This window comes from Mytilus californianus, unplaced genomic scaffold, assembly GCF_021869535.1.
Source record: "Mytilus californianus isolate M0D057914Y unplaced genomic scaffold, xbMytCali1.0.p SCAF_2, whole genome shotgun sequence".
Taxonomy (NCBI): domain Eukaryota; kingdom Metazoa; phylum Mollusca; class Bivalvia; order Mytilida; family Mytilidae; genus Mytilus; species Mytilus californianus.
Genome location: NW_026262668.1, coordinates 27,543,994 through 27,566,838, shown reverse-complemented (window position 1 = coordinate 27,566,838; position 22,845 = coordinate 27,543,994). Strand labels below are relative to the sequence as shown.

The following is a 22,845-nucleotide window of genomic DNA, read 5'->3' as shown; positions in this document are numbered from 1 at the left end:
GAAATTGATGATGAACGATTGAAATAAATTCATATAACACATTTAAAGCTGACAAATTGTTATTGTTGGCATTTGTTTTTGTATATACCAATGGAAGAATTAAGGTTCTTAATACCAACGGTATTGAAGACTTGATCACTTTGATAGGCCACTAGTCTTAATACCACATGTTAAGATAGTCGGTAAGATAAATTCGTTACATAGTGTGCCAATTACCTAATACGATATATATGGGGTCAGTAAATTCCATATGGGGATTCGAACTTCGCTCCCACCCCATATGGAATTTACTGACCCCATATAAATCGTATTAGGTCACTAGCACACTATGTAACTAATAATATATACTTTAACATGATATCGCCCTGTATATATACGCAGTTTTTGTCACTGAAAGTTAATTTATTTATCTATCCATAGAAATCAGTGGACGTAGCGTCACAGCATAGATGTATATACATCTATGGTCACAGCGATAATTTTTCTTCCTTTTATTCCTGGTGTCATATCATAGTAACTTTTCCATCAATTTATTTCATTTTAAAAATTTGTTATTCAGACATTGTTTAATCTTAAAAGGTTACAAATGCATGAATGTACTTTAATTACATGTTTATAAAATACGTACACTGTACTTTGTGTATATTATCATCTCTGTAACAATGTTATTTAGTTAATGAGAATAAAGATCTATCCGGTTTAATCCGTTGTCGTTGTCTATTGTCTATTTATTTTTTTACATTCAATTTCTTATTTTAATCCTTTCATGTGATTTTGTTCATTTTAAGGTTAATAATCAATTATCACATGTATTAGGTAATTCAAATAAGATCTAAAGGTAAGTTAGAAATCCAAGGAGATAAGATTCGGTTGTCGAATTGAAGTGTAGTATACGGAAACACGTAGTGAACAAAAAAACATTTACACTGGACTTTGTTGTGTATTTAAATGTATAAATGTATGAATATATGAATGGTATTGTTTTCACATTAATTGTTGATAAGTTTGAACTTTAATTAATATAATATTTGGAATCAAAATTGATGTTTTATTAACTAAGACTGTTAAAAATAAAATGTGACAAAAGCTGTTGTTACGAGAAATAACGAGAATCTGTTACGGAAACGAAGATCCCGAAACACTAGCCTGGCATCCTGACCCAATCTAATACTTCGTCGATAGGTCTACTGTCGAGCAGTGAGCCAGGATCCCAGGCTACCGAAACACATGCAATGACCGACGACTGTAAAGAACACAATTCCGGTGGCGGAACTAATTCACAGACTGGTACAGCGATTACAAACAATAACTTTCAGTATGGAATTTTATTTTCACTTTCAAATAACGGTGATGTCAATCCAATAGGCTGACTCCGAATGAAGACTTTATTATGTTACATTATTCTGACCAAATTCATATCCCGAATTGCCAAAAAAGAGGAGTCGTTTAGAACACGATGTACGGAATTTAAAAGAAAACTTGAAAAAGAAAATATTAAGTCTAGTAAAACCGGGGGTTTTCCGTGTTATATTAATTCAAAGACGGAATACCAATACTTTAAACTTTATTAGCAAGGTCCGGACAGTACCAGACCTAAGACCTAAAACTGACTTCAAAAATATCATACAAAAGCATATATAAAAAACAGTATCCATAGAAAAGGATTAGTGTCCAACGGATTAACTTGTCATCGTCAAAGTGATTTCCATTCAGTTTCTTGTATATTCCTCCATTAATTGTGGAGCACTACCCATAGGGTATAATTGTAGCAACTATATACACCTTAGAACATAAGGAAGCATTTAATTATGTACAGATGACTGAATTTAGGCAATAATAATTACTAAAAATTAATATTATAACTATTCATAGGATTGTCATCATGAAATTTTTAAAATAATATTCATAATGTGCTGAAGTGTAAGAATAAGTTAAGTAAGAACTGGATATATTTACAAATAAGAATTTAGAATTTAAGTGGTCTTAAATTAAACTTTCTTATAATTGTTAGTTAAAGGTGCTATACGTACATCAGAATTTATAATGAGAAGGTTATTTTATAGGACTTATGTAAAAGGGTTGGGGTTTAGAACAATTCATCATATATACATAAGTTTACCTTCACAGTTTAAAGTTACCTTATTTCGGATCTTATCATTATTCTTTAAAGGTAACTGGATATCTTAAAACGTTGCAAATTTTTTTATTTAATTTAGGTCCTAATACGTCATAAAATAGTAAGAGGGAAAAGTTGGGAACTATTTTATTTCAAAAAAGTTTATTTATACTGTACTTGTGTTCAAGTTTTTAATCCTTTTTGTGCGCAGCATGTGCATCTCGTAGCACATATTTCTAGCCAGAGTTTCAATGCTTTCATACACAGTTGAGTAACAGTTTATGTCCTTGCTAGTACAGTCCATTATGAGCTGCAGTAAATTCCCTTCTTGTATGATCTTCTTGTATGTTGAGGTATCGATTTCATCCATTGTCTGTTCTATTTTTGAGCAATATTTAGATCTTATTTGCTCCAATTCTTTGCAGCGTAGAATAAAATGTTCCAGATCTTCATTTTCCTGTTCACAGATTGTACATATCGGGTTAACTTTCGGATCGAACTTAGCTCTTTTGGCTTGTAATATGTACGTTTGAGTACTTATTCTTGCTTTTATTTCTCCTGCCTTTACATCTTTACTATTGTTTTTTACGCTTTTCCATATATTGTGTGCTTTATTTAATGGATTGTTCTGTATCTCTATGTATTTAAGTGATGTTTTTTCCATTTTTTCATAGTGACATTCATTTTTCCAGTATTCCTTGATCTTTATTCCTACTAGTCTTTTCCATTCGATTTTCTTAAGTGGTTTTTCTATGTAGTAACTACTAGATTTCAAATTGTATTTTGATAGAGTTTTTTCCACTCTGTTGATAAAGTCTTTTCCTGTTTGGTCTGAGAATGCTATTTGTCGACGCAGAATTACACATTCTATGGTTCCTGAATTTCGAACAATATTCACGAAGAAGGTAAGTAGATTTTTGTCTAATGTGATGGCAATAGGTTCTGCTCCTACCAGGGTATAGACAGCAATATTTGCTGTATTATTTGGAAGCCCTTGAATTTGTCGGAGGATTTTTCTCTCTGCCAGTTCTAGCATATCCTTTTCTTTTGCAAGTAAGTTCATCACCTCAAGTCCGTAGATGCTTCTTGGTACTGCATATGTTCTCCATAGCTTGTATGCGACCATGGGTGAGAATCCCCTTCTGACATGTAAACCGGCTCCGAGAAGGCTGTATATTGTTGCCCTGCCGGTTCTTATTCTTTCAGAGATATTTGCCCGGTTTTGCTCGTTTCTTTTGATACCTAGATGTTTGGTTTCATTGGTTATATTCATGTCATCGTCTTCGAATTGCAGTGTTGTTATGTTTGAGCCTTTTGCATTATATAAAACCGCTTCAGATTTAGTTGGATTGATTTTAACTAGATCTCTGCTTGTATGGTGCTGTACTATGTCTAATATTCCTTGTGCGTCTGCAGTACTATTTGCCAGGACAGCAATGTCATCGGCACATGTGGGTGCAGGGACTTGTATATTACCAATACATGCTCCAAGTCCACTTTTTAAAATGCTATCCAGTATGACGTTGTTGTAGCATTTATATAGCGTTGTAGATAGTTTTGCACCTTGTTGAATTCCTTGTAACACCATTACATCTTCTGTACATTGACCTTCCCATTTGACCTTAATGCTCATGCCTTTATACATGTTTCTCAGTAGTATCCAGAGTTTTCCTTTTATTCTATAATGGTATAACTTGTTGAATAGTATTTCGTGGTTTAGTTTGTCAAATGCTTTTTCTGCATCAAGAGTTATTAAAATCATCAGTATCTTTAATTTCTTACTTTCTTCGATTGCTTCTGATGTGAGGAAAGCTGCGCATAGTGATGATACTCCTTCTGTAAAGCCTCTTTGCAAGGGGTTTTGTATGTTATTAAATACAGAGTCAACTCTATCCTTCAGTATACTTTGTAATATTTTTGCAAAGGTTTTAGTCACAGTTATTCCTCTATAGCTAGATGGTAATGTTTTGTCTTTTTCTTTCTTTAGGATTGGTGTAAGAATCCCTGTCTTTAGGAAGATTGGTACATCCAGATATGTTAAAATTAAATTTAGCAAATGTACTATAAAGGGAGTTAACTCATCCATCCCATATTCTGCCGAAATTCCATCCTCATCTGGTGCTTTTCCTGCTTTAAGTTTTTCTATAGCTTTATCAACCTCCTTTACATTGACATGATCAATGCCTTGACCTTTTTCCCTTTCTATGGATTCTATTATATTGTTTTGTATTTCTACAAGCTCTAGCTTTTCAGTGTCAAAATTTTCTTCTAATGTTGGCGTAGCTAGTTGTTGGAAATGTTCTTGCCAAATGTTCATTATGCTTGGTCCATCTTCTGCAGTCTTTTCATTCAGTTTCAGTATCTTGGTGTTAGTAAGTGGTGTTTTTCTTTGCATGTTAATAAGCTTGTAAAAAAGTTTTGTGTCTGCATTTGAAGCTTTCATAATTTTTCCCGCTGTTGATTCTCTCTGAGAGGCATAAGCTTGTCTTTGTGCTTTTCGAAGTATTCTTTTTGCAGCTGTCATTTTGATTTTGAGCTCGTTACTTCTTTCTTGAGGTGCTCCATGTTGCCTCCATACTTTATATGCATTTTTTGATTGCTTTGATGCCTTTTCTATTTGTTCATTCCATATCGCCTTTCCCTTTGATTTGATTTTGATTTTTCTTCTATACTTTGGGATTGCCGCTTCTCCGGCTTTATGTAGCAATTTTTCTAGATTTCTTATATCTTGCTCAATGATTCCTTTTGATTTTTGCATGAGGTTTGGTAGATCTTTATTGATGATTTCCTTATAAATTTGATGGTCACAGTCAGTCTATTTAGGTTTTGCTATGATAGTTGTTGCTTTTTCCCTTACTTTTTTCAGTTGGCTATTCAGTGTCAGAATAACAGGTACATGGTCCGAGGTATTCTCTGGGTCAGTGTCAAGGACATCAATTTGTCTGATTTTATTTATTATTTCCGAGTTACTTTTGAAGAGGAAGTAATCAATTTGTCCTTTCGATTTACCATTCTGGTGATAAAATGTTTCTTTTAATGGGCATTTCTCAGTATTTCCTATACATTTTTCCTTGCAGAAAGTTTGTAGAATTTTATCATGAGGTGTAGAGCTTCTATGGAGTGACCCGTTCATGTCTCCACATACTATAATTTCGTGTGTATCTTTATATTTCTCTATCATTTCATCAATTTGAGCCAAAGTGTCTTTGTATTTGATATCTGCATTTTTGTTATCTGATGGCATATATACATTTATAAGACATATTGGTTTGTCTCCTTGTTGAATATGTATGGCTTGTATTCTATTTCCACCGTCTATCAGTTCCTTTATATTTTCATTAATTTCTTTTTTCCAGATTATGGCTACTCCACCATATCCTCTTTTCATTGATACGTTGAAATCAGGGTCGTCATTATCGTCAACGCTTTTAACTATGTATCCGCTATTTTCAGCAACTTCAGCTATGATTTTCTTTTCCGCATTGAAGAGCCAGTGTTCTTGAATGCATAACACCTGTACATCCCTTAACAAGTTTTTGATATAGAGAGCGTTTGACTTCACATTTTGTACATTGAGTGTACCTATAATGATATCCTCCCTTTTATCTTGTTTGATCGGCAGCTGCCTAAAAAATGATTTGGTTTCTTTCTATTCCCATCTTCTTTTGTTTCTAGATTGTCAGCCTGAACTAGTCCCTTTAGATGCTTAGGACCACCAACATTAGCCCCCCTTTGAGAGGGAAACTTCTGATGGCAGTCCACTTCCAGCGGGGCGTCCCCACTAGAAGCCGTTGTTATAAGACCAGTTCTGGAAGTGACTTCTGCTTGATGGTTTACTTCTGTATGGGTTTTATCTTCATCATTTTTCGCGGTAGTCAAAGCAGCTGAATTTGTTAGATTGATGTTCATTCTAGCTTCGTCTGTTGGTTCTTTATCTACTTGGTTGATATTATCAGCCTGATTTGTTTGTTGTTGTAGTTGATTTTGTCTTTCAATTTCTTCTGCCTGACTTTGTTTAGCTATTACTGGCATGTTTGTTCTTTGGTCATAGAATCTTTTATTGATGTTTCTTTGACTTTGTTCCTTTCTGTTTGTCTGTTGTTGACTATATCCTTGGTGGTAATTTATATTTTGTGGTATAGGTTGTGGAGCTATCCTATATTGCTGTTTGTATAAATGTGCATTTTGTATCATGTTAGTGTTGATACTGCCAGTTGGTATACCTCTATAGCCAGTGTAATAGTGGCTGCTTTGGCCATTTGCAGGTATAGCCTGTATTCTGCTATTGTGGTACATTGGCGCTTGTATATGGCCATGATTTATTCTGCTCTGCTCTGTTGGTATCTGGCTATAGTGTGGAGGTGCCAAATGATTCATGAATAGTGGATTGGCTTGATTAGGAATCCTGGATTGCTGATTTGTTAGCTGTACGCCAGTATGCTGATCACTCATTTGGTGTTGGTTTGTGTTCCTAGTATTATCCATATTCTGGTTATAAGGATAATATTCATGACTTCCTGGTCTTTGCCACATTCTTAGTTCTTTCTGTAGTTCCATTATTTGCAGTTTATTTCTTAATTCATTCATTTCCATTTGATGTTTAATTCTTAGGTCTCTATTTTCCATTTCTAGCCTGAAGTTGTTCAGCATCATATCTACTTTGTTTATAGTCTGCTCCTGCGAGTTGTTGCTACAGTTACAATTTGGTTGATAGGATTTTAAATTACTTTTGTCAATGGTGCTTTCTTCTGTTTGCATCCTAAGTAAATTGATTGTATTTCTATAGTCTCTATTGGTATCTTCCATTATGACTAGTCTTGCTCTGCATTGTGCTAATTGATCTTCCAGCTGTTGAGTAGTTTCATTTATATTTTTGCACTTATATTGCCTTTTCGGTTTTGCTTTCATGTTTTTTGGCTCATCTACATTTTCTATTTGATCATTTCTGCCATTCTGTAATATTTGGTTAGGCTGTTTGTATGTAGCCATTTTGTTCATTTCTAATTCTTCTGTGTTTGCATTTCCTGCTTCTTCCTTCGTAACATCATTTCTAGTTGGACAGTCTTTAGATGTATTGTCTGGCACGTTTTTAACTATATGGGCCATTTCTCTATATTCCTTTGTCGAGCCTTGTTCTTCTAGACTTACTTTTGGTATTGTTTCTTCTGTATCTATAATTGAGTTATTGCTTCTCATTGATATATTAACCATGTCCATGTCCATAATAGAGCAGCTCCTACATGAATACTGTTCTTCTTCAGTTTGGCTTATCCTTACAGGATCAATGTTTTCACATGTATAATGAAACAGTTGGCCGCATGCAATACAGTCTATGGATATTTCTGGTTGTGCTGTCTGATTGCATGTGGCACAGTAGTTATGTATAGTAGACATGCTGACTGCACTTGTGTCCGGACTTGGTGTTGGTTAATCTTCTGACCATTCAATGGCTCTATTCCAGTTACTTAGAAGTTCTTCGTCAGTATTTTGTATACATTCTGCCCCTTTGGATACTAGTATTCTATTACTGTGGTTGGTTTTAGGCTGATGAGCTGTTGTTTTTACATGTGACTCATTCTGTTTTGCTCTTATTTCTATATCGGCTTCATTTCTCTTGATTATGTTTATCTGTTCCTCTATCTGTTTGTTATATATCTTATAGTTCCCTCTTGATTTCATTCTTTCTTTTATATCTTCAATGTGTGTCAGGAAGTGTTCCATACCTTGGCCATTAACCTCTACCTTTGATGTAGTATGGAATAAATTGATACGATAGAGTTGTCTGTTACTACTTCTATTTCTGACCGAATGTGATGTTCTGATGCATAGCCCTTGATTATCATGCTGGTGATAGCTCTAGGATGTAGTTTTGATGTTTCTGCTCAATTTGTATGTCCATTGTTCTATTACATGCTTCTAGCTTTTTGTCCAAGGCCCTGGTTTTATTGATACTAAAGTTTTCATATTTAGCTGGTGTATAGGGCTGAGGTTTGCTCTTGGTTCTTGCTGATGTTCTAGTCTGGATACTCATTTTTCACTTTAGATATTTATTTTTTTAACGAGGAAGTTCTATGTAGATTAATGTGCATTCAGCGGGGCGTCCCCACTAAAAGCTTGCTCAAATAAGAATTTTCCAGTTAACTATTATATCTTCTGATGTCAGGGTTTAATGAGTATGTAGATATATATATATGTTAGTTATACACTATGGACTAGGGTTATATAAAAGCTGTTATATTTCTATATATGAATGCAATTAAATATGGTTGTTATAAAGTTTATATATATATGTATATAGTATTCTATTCTACTGTATTGATGATATTTATCTATAACATTGGTGGAGAATTTTGGTCGCTATTCTTCTCATCCAGAGCTTTGCTAATAAAGAGTTTGGATGTACACCGTCAGTTTTGTATAGATTAAAATTGTAGTATTCGTCAGTACCGCCTTTTCTTTTAGATGTTTTTCGAATGTCTAGATCAAATTTTGGTGATTTTTCTGCAGATTGGTTTATTTCTTGGATGAAGGTGTTTAATTGATATAACTGGTTTTGAAGTGTTTGATCGTCTTCACTGAAAATGTCCGGGTTTTTGTGGCCTTGTGATCTGTTCCAGCACTGAATGGAGTATGGCGGTACTTCTAAGACGATGATTTCTGATTTTGGTTTTATTTTGGTGATGATAGCCTTAAGTTCAATAAATTTTCTTCTTAGATATCGGACGTTTGAATCGTTTTGGTTCACAAGAGAGATGTATCTGGTAGTTTTGTTAAGTTCGGTTAAATTACAGGTTCCTAGCCAAATATAAAATGTGATGTTTTTGTGTTGATGACAGATAGATGGTGATTCTTTTTCGGCCCAATCAATAGTTTGCTGTACTTTTTGTCCTTTTTTTGTGATAAATTTTACATTTAGGAAGTCTTCAGTTGTAATGGCTCTCTTTATGTAGTTGCCTTTACTATCAGATATAATTATGGGTTGGCTTTGGGCTGTTTTATCCTGAATATCTCTCTTATTTACTCTGAAGTATCTGCTTGACTTTACAACTTTAGTCTCAGACATATATCAGTCTTTGTGGGAACAGAGGACTAAATTTTCTTTTATCTTTCAAACACAGGATATTGGTTGAAACACAAGTACAGTGTGTTTAAAGGTTTGATTAAACTATATATATATGCAATAAATAGATTTAGCAAGAAAATAAAAAAAGAGAGGGGGGGGGGGGGGGGGGGGGGGGGGGGGGGTCTAGACTACAGACTATGTGGTCAAAAATTTAAACTTAACTAGAAGGGAAAAAAAATTATTTAACAGTTCGAAATGATTATAAAGATGTCTGAATTATTTATTTTAATTATTTATAAGTCACAAAAAGACTTAGACTTACTGTCTGAAAAATTAAAATTTTATTTGTCAAAATTCAAATATGGCGCTGGAAATTAAATGGCCGTCCGGCAAGGCCTGCAAGAAAAGTTAGCTGGAAACACCGTGCAATTTACAAAAAAGCCTGAAGTTATTAGTTAAAACAAGGTATAGTGACCTATAATATTAAATTGTGAGGATGCAAGTGCAAATAAAGACTTAGAAACTCTCCGTATTTGGATCTGTGATCTGTGCAAAATCTTCGTGCTGCTATACAACGTCCATTCGGAACAAAAAAATCCGAAATTTTCCATTACGACAAATATATTTAACAATAGAATTAATTAAAAACAAAGAAAGGTAAAAAGTGAGATAAACGGATTAACAAATTGTCACTTTAGCACTTAAAATATATTGTCTGAATTTGCTTTATTTCTAATTCACATTTGTCCAAATCTTCCTGGTTATATTCGCCACTACTCCGCCTAAACTCGGTCTCCGAGTTTGCTGAATTGAGACAATTTTACTTCGGTTATCTTCGCGGGTATCCTCCTTGTCGTTGGCGTTGATGCGAATTATGGGAATAGTTTGTACGCAAACTTTCAATTTGATTCTCGGCTATTGAAAGTTCATAAAGCAGATTTTGACGTTCACGTATATTGTCGTAATTTTGTACCTTGAGTTTCTGAATTTCGTCTTTAAGTGTTTCGATAAAATGACAGTCTTGCATCTCAGCATTTTTCAAATCCATGGTTAAACGGTATCTAGTGTTAGTTAAATTAAGGTTTTCTTCTTTCAAACGCACTATTTCCTGTTCAAAATTTTCAGTTCTACTGGTATGCTCGGCTAACTCATGTTCGATCTTTTGGATTATTCGACCATGTTGCAAACGTTCCAAATTTAGTTTGTCCAAATTGTTCCTTACCATCACATTATCTTTCATTACGGTATCCAATTTCGAATTTTCACATTTGAGGACAGCAATTTCTTTCAGCGAGTTTCGATGAGACGTTTTTAACTTGTTTATGTGCTGTTTCGCGGTTTCGTCCTGTATGGAGCATGTAAAAGTAGAGAGTTCCTTGTCCTCGAGTCCTTGAAACGGAAATTGAGACATTTGTTTCTTCTCTATAAACTTTCTCATTCTGTCGCTGTCTCTTTGAATTTTTGATTTCGATTTCTTCTTTGGTTTTGGGTTGCCAACAAATGACTTCACGTGAAAATTACACATGATGTCTGCATTTGTAACAATAAGCGTTTACTGCATTACACCGATGGTATGTGAAAACATTCAATGTCTTACCGCAATATTTGCACAGAAATTCCAAACAGGTATCTGATTTTCTTATCGATAACGGATGTCCATTTCTGCAAGGCTGGTAATTCCAAGGTCCTTCCAACCTGTTGCTTCTGAAGGTATTCATTTGCTAGTTTGGGGGAACTAGCTCAGGATCGTGACGCGGGTAACCTCAACCAATATATAACCGGGGGTTTTCCGTGTTATATTAATTCAAAGACGGAATACCAATACTTTAAACTTTATTAGCAAGGTCCGGACAGTACCAGACCTAAGACCTAAAACTGACTTCAAAAATATCATACAAAAGCATATTTAGCACATACTTACAACTTCTCGTCCAATCAAATTGCTTATATTTGCCTTCTAATTTTCATAGTACATACTTTTTCCGTGTACTAAGTAACTTCGCATGAATAACCACGAGGGTAAGATTTCATTGTATCGTTATCAAGATATTTAAAACAAAAATTGCCACTGGCTATTTTGAAATAAAATGCTGTGTTCCAAATTAAATTAAATAGTTTGTAATTAGTTTTCACGTTGATTTTTAAATATCCTGCTATTAAAATCTTTGGATCTAAAAAATGTTTTTGACAATTGCAAATTTCTTTCATTTAAATAAAGGGTAATACATATGGTTCTTTATACCTTGATTAGAGTACAACGATATCTTAAAATTATGATAATGTATCATCCATGCAATTACTTTGTACACAAAAAAGTGTGTAATATGAAACCTTGTGAAGGGAAATTAAAGCAACTTAGTAATAATTTTTCAAACTTTCTTAAGGAAGGTGATCTATATATTTCGTCATGAATTGATTGATTTATTGATTATTTGTTGCTAAATGTCCAGTGGCAAATATTTCATGCATGTTCAGGACGATGTCATGAATTGAAAAACAGATTATGTCTGAAGATAATGTGCCACCTATATATATACATCTAAACATATTCTGATAATTTTTTTAGTTTTTACTTAAATTTGAAATAATAAAAAAAAACACACACACACAAAACCTATAATCTCTGATCTATTGGTAGTTGCTTTTTAATGCCTATCTGCTAGACTATATCTATGGGGGAAAACTATCTATATGTTTCAAATTTATTATAGCTTTAGTTTTACTGTGAATTAAAAAATGTTTTCAAAACATGTAAAGCTTCCACTGCAATTTAATTATTGCCTGCTTTTGGTCAATTTATTTGGTCATCTTACTATGTAAGAAGAACATGTATAGTAAGACACCGCTTTATATCAATATACATACTTACACCAGCAGCTACCATCTTTTCATTTTGGAGTCAAGGGCTTTTTGAAATCACATATTTTACAATGATACTAGTGAGTAGATTTAAAAAACTTCGTTAATGAGCTCCGTTTTCCAAACACCTGTGATACAAGTAGTCAGCCAAAATAAACTATCAATATACCAATTAAAAGATTACTCGAGTTGTAAATATGTGCTAAATTGGATAGTCTATGGAAAGGTATATACTATGAAATTAAGAGCTCGGGGCAAGCCCCTCGCTCTAAATTTCATAGTATATACCTTTCCATAGACTAACCTAGACATAAAAAACAGTATCTAGTGTCCAACGGATTAACTTGTCATCGTCAAAGTGATTTCCATTACGACAAATATATTTAACAATAGAATTAATTAAACACAAAGAAAGGTAAAAGGTGAGATAAACGGATTAACACATTGTCACTTTAGCACTTAAAATATATTGTCTGAATATGCTTTATTTCTAATTCACATTTGTCCAAATCTTCCTGGTTATATTAAGTCTAGTTTAAAATAAAGGTTAAATCACAAATGCATTTCAGTTAAAAGAACGCGATATTACCTTCAGCTATTTTACATGGTTTAATAACTTTATATCGATTTTAAACCTTCCTTGTTAAAACGTGGTCATGCCTGACTTATTTTTTAAAACTTAAAAAACCCTGAGGTAAATGGTACACATTTAAAGTTTAAAAACTGTGTCATTCATACAGGAAATCGTGATGGAATATAAGAATATATAAACAAAGGCGAAAAATGGCAAATTTTAACATCATGCGCCTTATTTGGAACTGCCACTTAATAGCATTATTGTTCATTGGACCATCAACAACTCAATATTATAAAGGTATGATTTCGTTATGTATTTCAATATTTACTTGTTTTCTAATTTTTTTTTCAATAAACGGACAATACTTTTCTAAATACGCATGTAAACTCTCACGTTTGACAACATAACCAACAACTTCGTCAACAACCGTATGTATGTATGTATGCATATATATTAAGTCTAAAGATTTGCACAACGGTACTAATATAAGATGGTAATATACGAAGATGATGTTATAAAATTGTGTTGACAAATATTTCGGCTTAACAAATAGCCTTCGTCAGTATGCATATATATATATATATATATATATATATATATTTACGTTAGTTAAAAATAAATATTTGGTCATGGTATGTGAATATTTAATGCCCAAGATGTCATTGAGCCCGGATGTGTTTTTTTTTTTTTTTTTTTTTTATTTACAACTGCATGAAGAAGACATTTTTGATACTGATGCATATTATACAGCATAGAAAATTCTTATGAAAAATACACGGGATTATGGGGACGTACTTAGTTTCCAATGAGATGAATGTGTGTAATGTTGTTTTAACTACAATAACTTCAAGACAGTTCAACTTGATATATATTTATTTAAGATACAAAGGCATGAATTTGACAGATACAAAATATTACAAAGACACAGATATAGCACTAGACATAGTTTATAGACACTAAAATGATATACATGTTTACTAAAAATTTTAATTTAATTATGAAAATTTTCATGACATTATGATAATATGAATAGACTAGATTAAATAATGAGTGAAATTTAAATTGACTAGATTTTCACTGTAGCCTAATATCTTAGGATGACCCACAAAAGTTATTAAAACTTATTTCCAGTGGGGTCCTTTTATAACGAGACTTCCAGTTTACACCAAGGGTTGACACATAGAAAATACAAGCACAAATCATTTAGAATTTATCACAGATATATGGTCAAACCCCCAGTATAATTAATAAAAAACAAATTCACTATTAAAGATGGATTTAAATTTATCCATCAAAAACTTTTTCACTTGTACTTTAAAATTTTATTTTTTAGAGCAACTTTTAATCATGTCTGGTAACGAATTCCAGTCTTTTATTCCATTATAAAGGAAAGTGGTGGATTCACACCCTTTAATTCCTGGTATATAAAAGTTTTTACTACTAGATCTTGTATTGAAAGATGTTTCATTTTTAACAAAATTAGTATGTAAATAATTTGGGCATAAATTGTTAAAAATGTTGAAAACATGATTGAGTCTTAGTTGTTTGACTCTATTACTAATGTTTAAAAAGCCCAATTTCTTAAATTCAATATATGTCACACTCTTTCTTGGATGTAATTGCAGAATAAATCTCACAATCTTATTTTGTGCCACTTGAAGTTTATTCTTCATTTTTTTTTATATACCTTCATACCAGCATGCACATGCATAGTCAAAATGACATTGAATCAGGGAAGAGCACAATGTTTTCCTAGATTGAAAATTTAGACACTCTTTGTTTCTATATAAAAATTAAAGCCTTTGATTGACTTTTTTTCACTATAGAGTTGACAATAAAATCACCAGTTAGAAACTGATCAATTATTATCCCCAAATATTTTACAAAAGTTTTGGATTCAATATTAATACCATTACAGGAGATAGCAAAATCACCCGGTGTTAAGGACCGAAGTTTTCGACCAGGACCAAAAATTATACTCTCCGTCTTTCCCAAATGTAGGGACAATTTACTGTCAGTTAACCAATCATGGCATGATTCCAGCATTCTGGATAATTTATGCGAGATGACCCCAGGGTCTATATGGGAAAATAAAATTGCAGTATCATCTGCATATATCAAAACTTTACAATCTGAGTCGATGCTAATTTGAACATCATTGACATAGATCAAAAACAAAAGTGGACCCATTAAGCTACCTTGAGGGACAACACATGTAATATTACACACTTCTGAAATCACCCCATTTACACTTACAACCTGTTTTCTGTTTGTAAAATATGACTCAAAACATGGTATAGATCTAACCCCAATTACTTCTAATTTGTCACATAATATCTTGTGACCTACTGTGTCAAATGCCTTCTGTAGGTCTAATAGGACCATGCCTGTAAAAAGACCTTTGGCTGTTTGAGCTTTAATGTGATCTATCAAGTGAATGAGACAAGAATCAGTTGAATATGAACTTCTAAATCCTGATTGAAACTCAAATAATAAATTATTTGAAATCAAATATTTTTCAAGTTGCTTATAGGCAGCTTTTTCTAGAATTTTAGAAACAATACTTAAAATGCTAACAGGCCTGTAATTTTCAGGCTTAAGTCTGTCATTTTTCTTAAATAGGGGCTTGACCTTAGCCATTTTCAGATCGTCAGGTACCGTACCTTCAGAGATAGATAATTTTTTTCAAGAAAGTAATGGGTATTTTCAGAATTGGGGCTGCATCCTTAAGAAACCTTGCTGGAATACCATCTAGGCCCATGCTCTTACTTGTATTTAAACTGCATAGTTCTTTATACACAAATTCCTCTGTTACATGCTTTAGGTTAAAAAAAATATCTGATTTCCTTTTCTGGACATAAAAGGATCTAACAATATTTGTAGTGGCACTATATAAACCCTTTGCAGTTGGTAGTTTTTCTACCAGTTTTGCAGCTATAGTTGTAAAAAACATGTTAAAATTATTTGATATTTTTTTGTTATCGTGACAGTTTTGCCCATCAATATTTAATACTATATTAGGATTTGATTTAGGATCTTTTTGATATCCTAAATTTTTAAAACTTTTCCAAAGATGTTTTGGGTTATTTCTATTTTCTTCAATTTCACTGCTGTAATAGTCAGATTTTGCAGTTTTGCATGATCGTTGAACATGATTTCTAAGTTTACCAAACTTTTTGAAATCTTCAGGATTTTTAGAAATCTTAAAATCAGATAAAAATTTGTCTCTCTGCTGAATATCTATCAAAATTTCAGCTGACATCCATGGTCCTGTACTTTGTTTAATACAAACTTCTTTAAGAGGAGCAACACTGTCAAGAATATCCATAAAAATTTCTTTAAAAAATTACCAGGCCTCATTTATATCTGAGGCACTGAAACACCTTTCCCATTTTGCTTTTGTAAGCTTAGCTATAAATTCATCTTTATTATAGGATTTCACAGATCTGACTTTAACATTACTGTGCTTATTATATACAGATTTTGCTAATTTTCCAGTACAATATACCATACAATGATCACTAAAACTAATATTTAGTACACCAGACTGAGAGATTTTCTCAGTATTATTACATAAAATATGATCTATTACAGATGCTGTAAATTCTGTTATTCTAAATGGCTCTTTAATAATTTGACTTAAATTAAACAATTTCAGAAGCTCATTAAAAGATTTATGCAGTGATCCACTCTGATCTTTAAAACATATGTTCAAATCACCAAGTAATATAATTTCACAATCCTCTCTTAGTTGAGACAAAAATTTTCAAATTTCTCAACGAAATTACAATTATGAGGGGGTCGATAACAAGTCCCGACAAAAATAGGTTTAGATTTTGGTAATAATAATTCAATACACAAAAATTCATCATTTTGTTTATTTCGTCCAAATTCATTGGTGTAAACGCAAGATTTTCTTTAATGTACATACACACACCACCTCCACATCTGTTACGGTCTTTTCTGAGGATAGTGTATCCAGGGATGTTAGCCTCTGTATTGGTTATCGTTTCATCAAACCATGTCTCGGTTACAGATATCACTGCTGCTTTTGTTTAAAATGTGGGTAATATTTCGACCTTGGTGATTTCAGACGAAAAGATTTAACTAATTTTATTTCGAAGTTACCCCATAAAAAATATAAGAGATTTTACATCAAATTCTGAAAACCTTCTGTCGATTACGATTTTCCTACTGATGCTATATTTTTGTGATGTGACAATTTCATGCATTTTGAGTTAACCTTGTCAGGTGACAGACAAGAACTATTTCCTGTTTGACATATCGAAAACGTTCTGATAATCTCATAAGTACTGGAATATTAAATATACCATGTCTACTTTCGACATAAATGTAAGTTGTAGAGCAAAGAATTAGATTCAGATTAAATAACGTTGAATGATGATGTTTTCTCTATGTTCTTAACATTTCTTTTGAAGCCATTTGTATGCGTATTTTCATGGCAATTACAGGAATATTTAGTTAATATTTGTTCCGACTGTAGTTCGAATTACTTTAAAAGCACGATAAAGTTTTTTTTATAGATATTCATAAAATATTATGTTTACATTGTAACTATGCATTGTGATATAGGATTTGTCATTTCTCATCTCTTTGTCGCTAACCACAGGGAAACCTTTGACGTTTATACAAAGCAGCATAACTCATTTAATTTTTGACCCAGAACTATTACACATTTCTATAAAGCAATGAAATAAAAATTCCCCAACTAAATTACTATAGAGCATCCTTGTTTTCTAAAACTTCTATCGATGTCATTAATATTGTCGATAAACGACTAAGAAGTAATAGGTCTCATGGTAAACACAAAAACTGTAATCAACGTATTAAACATAGTATAACTTAAAACTTTTACTAAATTTTTTCATAGATACAAAGATTTGATTAGTAAATTTGGCTGTACCTGTAGAAAACTTATTAAAAACGGCATTTCACATCCTAAATTTTACGGTAATATTGTACTAAAAGCGCGGAAATCACTATGTGATCCGTGTAAACTCATCGAACCTTTATACAAACTTATTAGTAAAGGTTATCTTACCAATGATGTAAAAATAGATCTTTGAATATAGTTTACATTGGCACAAATATCGATTTTGTCATCAGCAGATTAAAACATAACTAAATCTGTATTCTTCTCAAACGGTTTTTTGGGATGTATAAATACACATCCACGTTCATTTTCTATATAGAGATTACTCTATCTATATATTACATTATACACATTTATTAACAGGTTAACTCCTAACTATCCTAGTGCCTGTCGATACGTTTATTTTGGCATTGCACAAGTCGTGTCTTCTTTGACTGTCCATGACGTTAAAACACTAAATCCCTGGGATGTGTTTAGTTGATTTTAGTCTCTGATGCATGATTTTTTATTATTAATTGTTTTTGGTTTTTAACTAGCTTTCAGTAACTGCGAATACTCTCAAATCGTACTTTCGTGTTAATTTGACCTGTTGATACAATTTGTAATGTTTTTTTTGTTATTTAATGTTTACTTATTCAGTGTTATATCTAGTCTCACTATTTTTAATATATACCACCTTTGATAAATGTTTAGTATGACGATAAATTTTCACATTTTGTTCTCGTACTAGGAAGACCAAAATTATTTATTTTGTAAAAATTATACCCGTACCTTACAACAAAATTATTTTTATTTACCTGTGTACGTTATTTTATTTGGCGGCATTTTGTCCAAGGTTATGGTTGTCTTTCTGATATTGTTAAACATCTACCCCCCCCCCCCCCCCCCTTGTTTTATTAATTCTGTATTTACATTGTGTCATAGATCAAATTTATTCGTTCAGTGTATGTTCACTTGTTTTTGTTAATATGTCTTTTGATTGAGTTAAGTCATTTCAATTGATATTTTATAGTGTGTCTTTCTATGTTGTGATGTTACACTATTGTTTCAGGTAGGGTGAAGTTTGGCGCCTATTAAAACGTTTAAACCCGCTGCATTTGTTTACACCTGTCCTAAGTCAGGAACCTGTTGTTCAGTGGTTGTCGTTTGTTGATGTGGGTCATAAGTGTATCTCGTTTCTCGTTTTTTAAATAGATTAGACCGTTGGTTTTCCTGTTTGAATGGTTTTACACTAGTCATTTGTGGGGTCCTTTATAGCTTTCTGTTCGGTGTGAGCCAAGGCTCCGTGTTGAAGGCCGTACTTTGACCTATAATGGTTTACTTTTACAAATTGGATGGAGAGTTGTCTCATTGGCACTCATACCACATCTTCTTATATCTATTGGAGCCATGTTAATTTGGGAAATAAATTGAGGGGGTTTATATGAAAACTATATATATAGACCTTGAAAACGTGGAATACATAAAAGAATGACATTATATAGTGGTATTTGCCATCATGAGAGGATGATACAGAGGAAATAATGTAATTTAAAACACCTTATGAATTATGCTTTCTGTTAATTTTTTCTGCCTCCATCCAACAACACAAAAACACAAAAACACAAAACAAAACGAAAACGAAACAGAGTTCTTTCTCGATTTATCACAATGTATCGTGCTTACAATAACTCCGTAAAATTCAGAAGAATTCAGTTACGTGTATAATTATTTTCTTGTACAATTGATGATCAAACTTAAGAAAAAGAGGTGTATTCATTTTTTAACATTTAAAGACAAAGTAGCCCTTAATAGCTTGCTGTTCGGTGTGAGCCAAGGCTCCGTGTTGTAGGCCGTACTTTGACCTATAATTGTTTACTTTTTACACATTGTGACTTAGACGGAGAGTTGTTTCATTGACACTCATACCACATCTTCTTATTTCTAACACTGGCATTTAATTCTACTTAAAAAAAGGTTTTCTGATGATACGAAATTAAGTAGTAGGTATATTACATATATATATATATATTTATAAAAACGAATATCTTTTTAATATCTGTTTGCATGTTTTCGTTTCTTTTTAGCGGACTGCTTAATAGATGTTGTATTTCTATTCGACGAATCGAGTGCGGTTTCTGATGCATTGTTTAACAAAACTTTGAGGACAGTAGACGCAACAGTAAATAATCTCGATGTAAAAGAGATGGGTGTTAATGTCGGTGTCGGCTGTTACGCCGACACTTTCCGACAAATTTTCCAGATGGACTATTTTTACAGTAAAACAACTATAAAGAATGAAATAGACGGTATGAAAAGACAACCAAATGTGGGTCAAGCAAATTTCCAAAACGCATTGAATCGAACATGCAGAGTGATGTTTTCCTCGCGTGCAGGAGGTCGTTTGAAGGCTGTTAACTATCTTGTCGTAATATCACCACTGGGTGTTACATCTGTAACAGACGCTGAACTTGATGCTGTTGTTAAATATTGTAAATCACGCTCTGTAAGAATTATAAGTATTACGGAAGGCTCTAGTTCTGAGATATCCAATACCATAGCTTACGATTCCACTTACCAGTTTAATTTGGGAGATGAAAACACAGTTGCTGCGAGCGTCAGTACACTCATACAGGACAATGCCGGTTGTAAAGAAGGTTTGTGTTGCTTTTAAGAATACAAAATAAGAATAGAAAACGTGTTAAGATTGTAGAATTAAAATATACTGAAAACATACCCCCCAACAAACAGTAAACTTGAGGATCTTGTTATTTGATACAAAACTTTATTGTGTGTGGTATATCGTATGCTGCAGTTTCTTGTGTAGTGTCTGTGAATTATTATAGATAAACGCCCATACTTGAATGTCCTTTCATTTTGCTTCTATGTTGATGACACGCATTGAAGATGAACTACATCTTCTTTTAAAATGTTCTACCTTTAAATATTTGAGAGATAGTCTCATTAAAAAATTTAATAATGTTCTATTGAACAACAAATTACTTTCTTTATCATATGACTTGTTTATATCATTATATGCTTGTGAATTACTTGTATGAATGCTTGTTAGTAAGAAACTCATTGTCAAAAGATACTTGATTTTTCTTTTCTTTTTTTTTTTCTTCTCATACTTAACCACTATCATTCCTTCAGTGTATATATGTTATTGTAGTTTGTTTGTATTTGCGAGCGATCGCTTCAAATCACAATTTTGGGTCCTCATTACGGTCCGAGGTTTAAGTCGTGCCGATTTTATTCAAAAACAAATTGGGATGGGGGAAAACAGCTTAAGCTCAATGTTAAATTGCAAGATAAAAACAATATTCGTACAGTGATTTAAAATATAAACTTTATTTGTACTCGCTACGAACCAAGAGAAAAGCTCGGCAAGCCTCGATTTTCTCTCTGTTTCTGTTGTAGACAGAACATTAACACAACACAAGAATATTTCATTACAATAGAAAACAAGTATTTTGTATGACCATGATACGTGTACTATTGGAAATGTCTGTAGCGTATGATTACAGTCCGGAAAATCACAGCTTCATAAGGCTCTACTATAAAAATGTATACTTTCAGAATTTATCATCATCAAAATGATCAGTAATTGACCTATGAATAACATTTAACACATTCTTATAAAAAGAATGACTTGACTTTTTTTACATTGTAGGTATTGACAGACTTGCTAAATGGTTAGAAACCATTATATTTGGTTCTATAGCTCTGATTACCATACTAATGTGCCTGATCTGCTTTCTACAAAACAGGTTAGTACCTGGTGACTATTAGATAAAAAAAAATTTTACATTTATTTTAATATATATCGATTGGTGTATCCGGAGCGAAAATGTGATTGATTCATGTTCTTGGCGAACCGGCGCATGGTTGCTCAGCATTCTTTGTTTGACAAAATTTAACTCTCTTACGCCAATCAACTATCATTTCTCGAACTGCGCTTCTCATACATAGGACATAGTCTGTTTATCACATGTACAATACAATAATCCTTATATATAGTCGATACATATTATAAAAATACAAACATAAGCTGTTTAGAGTTGTGAAACCGACAAGACAAATACAGTAAAACATGCGATACACACAAAGACATGCGAGCATTTAAACACACAAAATGGCTAATTTAACAATATAATTTATGTAAGCACGAACAGCAGCATTGGTAAACAAACCTTCAAACTACATTTGTTTACATGCAACACTGCTTTTAAAGTTAAAGCAGTAACATAAAATTGATAATTTAGATTCACAGCATGAGCAAGATTAAATTACACAATTAACATGCAATATACAATGCTGTCACAATTTTCGTCAGCAACATCGTATATATATATATACAGTGTTCTTGAAATCTGGTGATCCATATTCAGTAGACAGTGTAGTTTATTTCAGAAACGCCGTTTGTCCATTTCAGGCCTGCTTGATAGATCCTTTTGCTTTCAACCATCAGGGGGGAGGGGGTAATTATTAAAGTAATCAATATCTCAGTCTACGACTTTGTAAATAAAATTGTTTTCTTTTATGAAGAGTAACTGTTTTTCCTGACTGTGTAGAATCGTACTGGAGCATTGTATATGCGCCCTGATCATAAACTTTTTTATTTTTTTTACTTTTAATTTTAGATATGTGAACAGAATGAAGGCTGCTCAGGAAAAGTACAAAGAACCAGAGAAAAAGACACAACTTAATTGCTGATTTGAGTTACCATAGTCTCTGTTCACTGCACATAAATCATCAATAAATCTAGATTTGTTCAATTTGATTTGCATATGAACAGAAGATATTACCAGAAGCTCATTAAAACCTATACAGCTTTTCTTTCTGGTATCTTCATCTCAGAAAACCTTCGTTTTTTTTATCAATTGATATGTAGTTCACATTTGCACTCTCGTAACTCAAAAATGCAGTAAAGACCCTGATTCATGGCACTATTTTTATGCCGGTGACGGTTTCGTGCACATGTCGAATACTATTACTGTAATCAAGCATAAAATGAAAAAATATATTATTGGTATTCAATTTTTTTGTCAGACACAGAAAAACACCATTGGGTCCGATTTAAGAGCAATAGGGCATGGAATCGTAAAACGTAACTAATTTGTTGAATGGATTTAATTTCTGTATTAATACCGGTTTACTCGTTAAGAGCAAAAGATACAGCATGTAGTTTATATGCAATAAGCAACTATTTAAGTTTTGTAAAAATGCACTCTTTTAAGTAATTGGTCAGATTAACGACCGCATGCACTTAGCATAATCATTAACTAGATCATAATAAAAATGAAACGGATGGATTTTATTCAAAGCTATTTGATATGTTGATTGAAAACGGAACA

The 22,845-nt window shown here is 32.7% G+C and overlaps 1 protein-coding gene across 1 annotated transcript; it reads left to right on the top strand.

Moving 5' to 3' along the window:
- Window positions 1-12,699: 12,699 nt before the first annotated feature.
- Window positions 12,700-22,514, top strand: LOC127729630 (uncharacterized). The gene is made up of 4 exons (XM_052237485.1): window positions 12,700-12,912; window positions 19,576-20,145; window positions 21,162-21,258; window positions 22,132-22,514. Exons 1-4 carry the CDS (start codon window positions 12,822-12,824, stop codon window positions 22,202-22,204), a joined length of 831 nt encoding a protein of 276 aa, XP_052093445.1. The 5' UTR covers window positions 12,700-12,821; the 3' UTR covers window positions 22,205-22,514.
- The last annotated feature ends 331 nt before the right edge of the window (window positions 22,515-22,845 follow it).

Excerpts from the sequence above, each read along its gene's own strand:
- LOC127729630 (XM_052237485.1), top strand. The coding sequence starts at position 12,822 with ATGGCAAATTTTAACATCATGCGCCTTATTTGGAACTGCCACTTAATA. Across the intron at positions 20,146-21,161 it reads CAATGCCGGTTGTAAAGAAG|GTATTGACAGACTTGCTAAA; the intron begins GTTTGTGTTGCT and ends TTTACATTGTAG. Across the intron at positions 21,259-22,131 it reads ATCTGCTTTCTACAAAACAG|ATATGTGAACAGAATGAAGG; the intron begins GTTAGTACCTGG and ends TTTTAATTTTAG.